The following is an 8,112-nucleotide window of genomic DNA, read 5'->3' on the forward strand; positions in this document are numbered from 1 at the left end:
CCCTTCTGAAGCTGCTGCCCCCGCGACCCGACCCCGGATAGGCGGAAGAAAATGGATGGATGGATGGATGGATTTTGACAGAATGCAAATTTTGCAGACGTTTAAATCAAAACCATATGTCTGCCTGTTTCTCCACATTCCACTTTTGGACTTAATCCTCGTTTCGATGTGATGAGTCATATATAACAGGTATGTGTGTTTTGACTATATATTTTAAAACCTTCAACTGATCCTTCTACAGCTGGGTAACATTTTGCTCTTTCGTGAGCTCAGTAAGCCATGAAGTCCTGACGATGGAAGCAGAAACATCTGATCCAGGTTCTTTATCTTCTTAATCAAACTAACTTGGCAGCGGTTCGTTCATTTTTTGTGGTGCTTAAAAAAAAAGAAATATTTTTTCCATCCTTACTTGTGACTGTACACAATCACAGGGTGATAGGATCACAGTTTATACACAGATCCAGACATTAATCTCACTTTTTACAAAAATTTGAGCTTTGGCTTGAACTCACTTTAAGGTAACGTGGTATTTCTGCCTGACTTTATCATCCCCTAATTTATACAGCATCACCATGGCAACAACCAGAGGAGCAATATTAGTGTGTTTAAAAATCAACGTGATGCTGGTAATCCATTCTTTCAGGGTGCTCATTGTTTTAAGTGTTCAAAATGCTCAACAAAATTATCCACGGCAAGCATGCTCAAATACGACTTTAATTTATATTTGAAAGGAAAGCTAATCTGGTGTCAGCCCAGCCGCTCATGTTTGCCTTTATATTCTCGGCTGTGGCCCCGACAGACTGTGTGCATAAAGCATACCAGCAGCTTGGAGTTTTCAAACCCGTGCATCCAAACTCATTCGGTTCAAAGTGTATTTAAAAAAAAAAACTTCTGACAAAAGTTCAGAAACACAAAGTTGGCACCACACACACACACCGAAACGTCAAGCCTTATTTATATTTTAGGAGGTTGCTGRCATGCTTTACTGTTGAAGGGAATTGTGCAGAACACGTGGGTAATTTGCAAGTCAAAAATGGGTTAAGTGTGGGGTAAAGCAGACATGCATTTGGACTTGCAGTCTAAAAAAAAAAAAAACAACTTTAGGGCCATGACAAATCAAGCATCCAGGCAAGACTCCATTTTTTTTTAAAGAAAAAAAGGTTCAAAATCAAAAGAGGGAGCTGAGAATAAAGTTTAGAACTGTTGCTTTCAATGGAATCACACACCAATCATTTCCATCCAACTAGTTTTTGGTCCGAGTTCTGAACTAGTCAAATTTGAAATAAAGAGATACTTCTTAAACACGTGAAAATGAAATATAAAGATCAAATTTWCAGCTAGAATTGAGTAAAGTTTAAATATTTGCTTATAGTCTTAGTAAAAGAAAAGAAAAATTAGTTTTAACTAAAAGCAGAGCATTTACAGAAACAAATATTTTATATTATGTCGTTCTATTCAAGCCCAAAACTSAACCTTAAACATGAAGAAATTCTTCCATCGAAAGCAACATTTATTTTAAGGTTGACAGAAATCTGATAAGACAGAAGCAAGATCGATTTCCATCAAATGTCTGATTCGTTTTGTCTTTGATCACAGCAAGCACCGAGATGCTCAAATTTTCTCATGAGGTCGGCATTAAGAAGCAGCAATAACTGGTGACAAAAAAAAGCCTTAAACATTTCTACAAAGTAATCAAAGTGTGTATTTCTGAGTGTGTACAGATGTGTCAGGAAGGATAAAAACATCAAGTTACCTGAGTCAGAGGAGACTAGACCGTTGGAAAGAAGAGACACACAGATGACAAAGTCAGAAGACGAACTGAGAGAACGATGGAACGAACATACTAACAGTTGATAATCTGACCAACAAACTACTTGTAGGTGGAAACTGTAATGGAAAATTGTCTCTACTTTTCAGATTTTAGTGTCTGCTTTTATAAGCATTTTACACTGTTTCTTCAAACYACTCTGAAATCCTGATTCACTATAAAAGTGTCTTAATAATCTGATTTTACAAGTGGCACTGATGCAGCATTATGTAACAAACATCTTCATCTGAACACTCTGTTAAAAAAAAATCTTCCACAAAATGCGTCTCTGTTCTTAAGAGATGTGAGGTCGAGATGASTTATATAAAACACTTTATTAAGTGTCCTTGCAGCACTTGGGAAACTTTCAGGCCAATCAATAGATCAAATTAGTCTTAAATGACTGGACACTCAGAGCAGACACACAAGATTTAGCTCATGGCCAAACCTCTGCCACATCAGGGCACTGAAGACACAAAACAATCGATAAAATACACGTATGCAGTGAAGGGCATTCACTAGAGATGAAGGGTTTTGTTAACGTGTGATGTATACAAAAAAAAGATGTTGCAATGCTAAGTTTAAGTATTTAGGTAAAATAGGTTTTAAAGTACCTTTTCTAGCAAAATTCAGGTCCACATCTTTGAAGGTCACCAATACGACATCAGAGGCTTTAAAGATGATGCTCTCTGCAATATCTTCTTTCCTGGGGCCTATACTCAGCTCGGAGCTCTTTCTGTGAGCTGCATCCAACACCAGGTCACACTGAGGAACACAGTCACAGTCAAATAGCTTAAAGGGAAACGTGACATATAACATGAGCCTTGACTCCAWACAGAAAAACTGAGAAACTATGAACATGGAAAAATGAGACCATTCAGTGTCTCTTTTTATCCTTTTTTTTTTAGCTGAAAGGAGCTCAAATTTCACCAAGCTTCCTCATGATTTGTTTAATATTTTCTTAGTAAACTGAAAGCAACAGCTCCGCAGCCAAACAGCACAGTGTTGACTTAGAGACGGGGTTTGGAGATGCAGTGAAACACAGCAACGTGTAAATATTTTAGCCTTTCTGACCGCGCTGAACTCTGCCAAAACAAAACCCAAAGATGATGTTTGGTTTTGTTCTCAGAGCTGGCCACCAAACTGAATTTTCTCTTAGTACCCTGCAAGCCTAATTTACTTTTCGGACCTTAAACCTTTTAAAAAGATATCAGATGCAAACATATAAAATGGTGACAAAGCACAAAGTATTTGGTTTCACGAGAATCCCAGTTAAACCCGAGCCCTACCAAAACATCTGAAGAGAAGCTCTTTCATCACTGAGATTAGGCCGTTTATTTGGATAAATTTATTTCCCCACAGTAGACAAAATTGGAAATCTGACTTCCTAAAAAAGGGAAGATGACGGGTCACATCCCTCCCTGCTATAAAAGGGAAGATGAAACAGCTGATCCTTGTCTGAACCACCGCGGGGTGAAGCTTGCTCTTGAGCACTGGCAGGATGCTGTCACAGTTCGGCTTAAATTATCTGTGCTGCGTGTTTAAAAATATTTTAAAAAATACATATCATATGCATTTCCTTACCTCTGGGCCATATGTCTTAAATACTCCTTCATATATTGCTCCATTTTTCACTTTCAGCTCACACTTGGTCCCCTGTGAACAAACAAGCTGGCGGTTATTTGCTGCATGCCACACTTACTCATTCAACAAAGTGCCAAAGTAAATGAACACGTTCTGAAAATAAGTTCAGAGAACCCCCATCTGCTATGACGTAGATAAATGACTGATCAATCTTCTGTAGGTTTATACCACCAGCTGTCCCTGCTAACAAGTGTGCTTTACTGCAGTGTAGATATTTTGAAGACACAGCATGTGGTGAATGACAAACTGCAGTATTGTTATCATTGCGCAGTCAATTTACAGTAAGTAAGCAACGTTTTAACAAAAGGATTTTGCAACTCTCTGTTAATACATTTCATTGCATACTAGACAAACATATTGGAACTTTAGGACACAAAGGAAACGTACCACCACTGATGTTAAAACATGGACCATCCTCATATTTGCATATACACCACTGAAAATTACCTAAAGAGAATGAAAAACAATGATGATGCTCTCTATAATAAAAGATGGTGCTGAATAAAACTCACAGCTGTGTGCCTATTAGACATCTGGTCCTTTCACGACGACAACAAATATGAGAATCATATCGAAGTACTGGAACTGAGCTTCCTCTATTACAAATGACACTGGCACAGAATGACCAGAAGGCTTTCAAAATGCTAATTTGTTATGATACTTAAATTTAACACATGAACAATTTCTGATGGTAAAAACCAATAGGGCACAAAAGCTTTTCAAACTAACTTATGAGCGTTAGGAGGTTACTTACTGCTGTAGATCCTTTACCACTGTGTCTTCCCCTGGAAGGAAAACAAATCTGAGTCAAACTCTACCATGAAAATAAAGTTCTCCCAGGCACACTGTAGAGCTCATACAGTGCTGCAATAAAAGATCTAAACAAAAGATAGAGTAGATCATTCAGGGAATACCAAACCACAGGTGTAAGTGTTAAAAAGGGAGGATAATTTTCCTCTCAATTACTGTTGGGCAAAATCGTATTGTGTGCAATTAATCATCAGAAAAACTTTAATCGATTATTTTTTTTGGCACTTGACGATTAATAAGATTAATACCGTCAGTCCGCTTTGTGCTCCTCTCCTCTTCAAATATGACGAACATTTAAAACCAAAGTTCTGTAATTTATTAATCATAACTCTGGTTTTACTTGGTTTATCGATACAGTTGAAAAATAGATGTATAGACTTTTGACACAATTTGGAAAAGATTTTTTACAGAGAGCATTTCTTTCCCACTAGAGTGATTTAAATTGGTCATGTGACTAGGATATGAGGGTGTCCAGAGACCCCCGGGGATTAATCATCATATTAATCGTGATTAATTGTTTTTGGCAAATATCGCCCAACCTTACTGTCAATCTACCGAAYATATTTAAACTCCAATATGTGAAACCATTAGCTTTTGTGGGACGATGTTTCCTTATGGAGCAATTGTCACTAGAGATGTCTGGTGTAACCAACAAATATCTGGGTAATGGATGCCTGTGCAAAGACGCCTTTCAATTTATCATTTAAAGCGGCTAATAAAAAGCTCGATCTTTGCTGGATGATGTCGACCACTTTAATGTGCTGTCTTCTCTGTTCTTCAAACCAACAGTTTCTCTTTATGTAAAGGTAGACTCTCACTGGTCTGAACCTTCAGAGATGAGTTCTCAACATCTTTGCTTGAGTCACAGAGGCGTCCAGTCTCTTTGTTTGAAAATTGTTGAAAAGATTTTGGCAAAGTGGGTATAAATCTGACCGAGATGGGCAGAATGTGGACAAAGAAATAATGGGCAAGGCTTAGAATAGTTTTACAAGCCGTGCGCACATAATTTTCAAAAACTGGTCGCAAATCCTCAAACTTTTACTAGTCTGCAACACAAAATTTGAATGTTTTGTCTTAATATCGAGTCATCAACTAGTCACAGTCCAGTGAAACGGTACCATGAAGCCATAAAAGCTGTCGAAATCCATAATTTTTCAATCTCTCTGATTTGAATTTTATTGCATAAATCATCTATGATAAAGATAACCACTAAAAACACATCCTTTACAACCAAAACTGTACAGCATAATTTGTAATAAACGAGTGAAATCAGCAGTCCTGTTTTGTTGCCAACAATTACGTGTTCTCCGTTTACGTTCAAACATTGACGAGTACACTTCAAACAGTCTCGGCTGAGAAAAGATATGGTGTCTGTAAAATAATCTCCAGATGTAAACGGAGTCAGAGGGAGAACAATGGAATCAGAGACGCCAGGTCGAAAGCGTAAAAAGGTAACGTTCTTCTCTCTTTGTCTGAAAAGAAACAGCAACTAAAAGCTGCAAGGACAAGAGTCAAAAAGTGTTATTATGGGAGAGGAAATTAAGTGGCGGGGAATGTTAAGGCAAAATTTGGTGCTAAAATAATTTGCAAATGAGTTTCGTCAAGATATTCCCAACCATTTAATTTCCATAACTGATAGTTAAATTTAGTTGTAAATAAAAAGGTGAGGAATTTCTGTTTTCTAACACAATTTATACAAAAACCCTTATAAGTCTGAGTTTCATTAACCCGAGATGTAGATATTGTGTTCGAGGCATAAAAATCAAATGAAAAAACACTGAAAAATCACAGTTTGGCATCTACTATGGTTTTATATAGACTTGATCAACATTTTTGCAACGTTGTTTTAAAATACACGATATGCAGCAGCTGGCATCTTTAATAGGTTTTCTTTTCAACCAATAAAACAGTTTTATTTTAAAATCAAATGTTCTGCTTTAGTAAGACGGATTGATTCCCGTTGGTTCAATCTTACATTTGCAGTAAAACCAGCGCAATGAATGGGACGTAGTGTCCTAGTGACCAGAGAACAAGAAGAAAAAAAAACAAAATGCATTATTTCCTCCCCTTTTAGCTGGCAGTGTTAGAGTCATCTTAGGACATGTCCAGAAAGTCATGATTCAAGGACAACAATTTTTCACGAGAAGCGGCGTCATGATTAAAAGCCAGTCAGTTTAATAATCGCCCTCCTCCTCCTCCTCCTCCTCTTCTTCCTCGCCCTGGTCTCCACGCCCTCCTCATTCTCCACTACTCGCCTTTATAKCAATTTCTTCCAGGCGATCCCGTTGCAGCAACGTTGCGGTAACTTGCACGTCGGTTACATTAACAGCTGTTTAGATAACACGCCAGGCTCGTCCCTCTTCAGGCAACCGTGACGATCTGCACTGAATTACAAACACCACGGGCTGTCAGACGGCTAATTAACTCAAATTGACTTCAATCTGAGAGTAAACTAAACTGCTTTGACGAGACGTCGATGCAAAACATGTCAAATTGTGTTTACTTAGACGTGATTGTGTGATCCAATAGTCACACTGGGGAATGTTTCAATAAATTTGTATTTAATGTTCACCGGGTAAAATGTTACAACAGCAATGGACCGAGCGAACAGGCCTCACATAACGTTTCAGCGTAGATGGTACTACCACCAGGCCCGCATAACGTTCTCAAATCATTTGGGCAACTTCACATAAATGTCATCTCTCCAAACTGCCCCTGTTGGATTTAAACGTGTTACAGTACCGAATAGTTGCAACTCCACTTCTGTCTTATCCGTTTTACTTTATTTTATTTGTTTAAATGTACCGACCTGCCCAGATTCTGTCTTCCCCCACCGCTTCCTCCGGCTCCAGAGGCGGCCGCACCAGTCGTGTTGCCACCGCCGGGCTTGCTTCGATTTCCTCCGGCCTTCATTGACATGGTGATCCCATAAAAGACAGCGAGTTAAAATGACCACAAACGGACTTCTTGACAACGACGCGGCGTGTGTGTGGTCTTGCTAACTGGCTAATGTCAACGTGCCTTTTTAAAGAAGGATGCTGATGCTAAGCGGCTGGCTAGTTAGCTAAATTAGCAATCTGTACAATTCTAATTAAAACCGGGAAATCGATATTAAAAAATGACAACACTCTGTGGTAATTAATCCCAAATAAACACGTGCCTTAAACCTATTGTCAATTTGTTATGTAAACGTAAAAAAAAGAAAATCGATTATCTCAAAATAGGGTTTACAGCTAGCTCGGGTTCTCTCCGTTGCTAACAGCAAAAAGACCAAAACAGTCTGAAACGGGACAAAAAGCGGCGGAGGGATATATGGAAGGCGCAACGATTCTTACTATTCAACGCAATGTGCATACGCTGAATTCATTGTCATGTTTCGGTTTACCTAAGAGAGAAAAAACACGCACATGTTTATTTTTTAAGGTATGTACAGAGATACAAATACTTGTTCGTGGGAAGATTTCCACCTGCAACTCGGAACTATTTTCAGGAAGTCCATGGATCATGGCAATGCAGTGTAGTGGCATCCACGTGAGCCGGCGAACAACACACAGTGCGAACATACAAAATACACACAGCCATGATGAAACGCAGACATTTCTACAATCAACAAGCTCATCATTATACATCATTTATATCTTTTCCATATGATCACCCATAAAAAATGACTGATACATATTTCAATAACTGCGTTTAAAAACATTAAAAATATGTACGCTCAAATTTTAAAACTAACAATGCAACTTTCACACAAGTTTAAGTTGATTTCATTTTGAAGTTCATCATTTTGTAGGTTTATTTTGTAATAATTTCACAATAATACGTATATGATAATACGTATCAGAATAATA

General features: G+C 38.1%; 1 protein-coding gene across 14 annotated transcripts in view; it reads right to left on the reverse strand.

The window, feature by feature from the left end:
• atxn2 (ataxin 2) overlaps positions 1–7,544 on the reverse strand; it is a 25,384-nt gene extending 17,840 nt beyond the window's left edge. For 9 of the 14 annotated variants that reach the window (XM_014030023.1, XM_014030028.1, XM_014030022.1 and 6 more), the window contains exons 1-6: positions 7,071–7,543; positions 4,206–4,236; positions 3,839–3,898; positions 3,392–3,463; positions 2,422–2,572; positions 1,754–1,768 (exon numbers count right to left, since the gene is read on the reverse strand). In XM_014030023.1, coding sequence (XP_013885477.1) covers positions 1,754–1,768; positions 2,422–2,572; positions 3,392–3,463; positions 3,839–3,898; positions 4,206–4,236; positions 7,071–7,180 — 439 coding nt within the window. In that variant the 5' untranslated portion in view covers positions 7,181–7,543. Of the gene's footprint in view, positions 1–1,753; positions 1,769–2,421; positions 2,573–3,391; positions 3,464–3,838; positions 3,899–4,205; positions 4,237–7,070 lie in introns of all 14 variants that reach the window. The other 5 variants (XM_014030030.1, XM_014030032.1, XM_014030020.1 and 2 more) reach the window with 3 other exon arrangements.
• Positions 7,545–8,112: the final 568 nt, after the last annotated feature.

The sequence above is a fragment of the Austrofundulus limnaeus genome, unplaced genomic scaffold, assembly GCF_001266775.1.
Source record: "Austrofundulus limnaeus strain Quisiro unplaced genomic scaffold, Austrofundulus_limnaeus-1.0 Scaffold987, whole genome shotgun sequence".
Classification (NCBI taxonomy): Eukaryota; Metazoa; Chordata; class Actinopteri; order Cyprinodontiformes; family Rivulidae; genus Austrofundulus; species Austrofundulus limnaeus.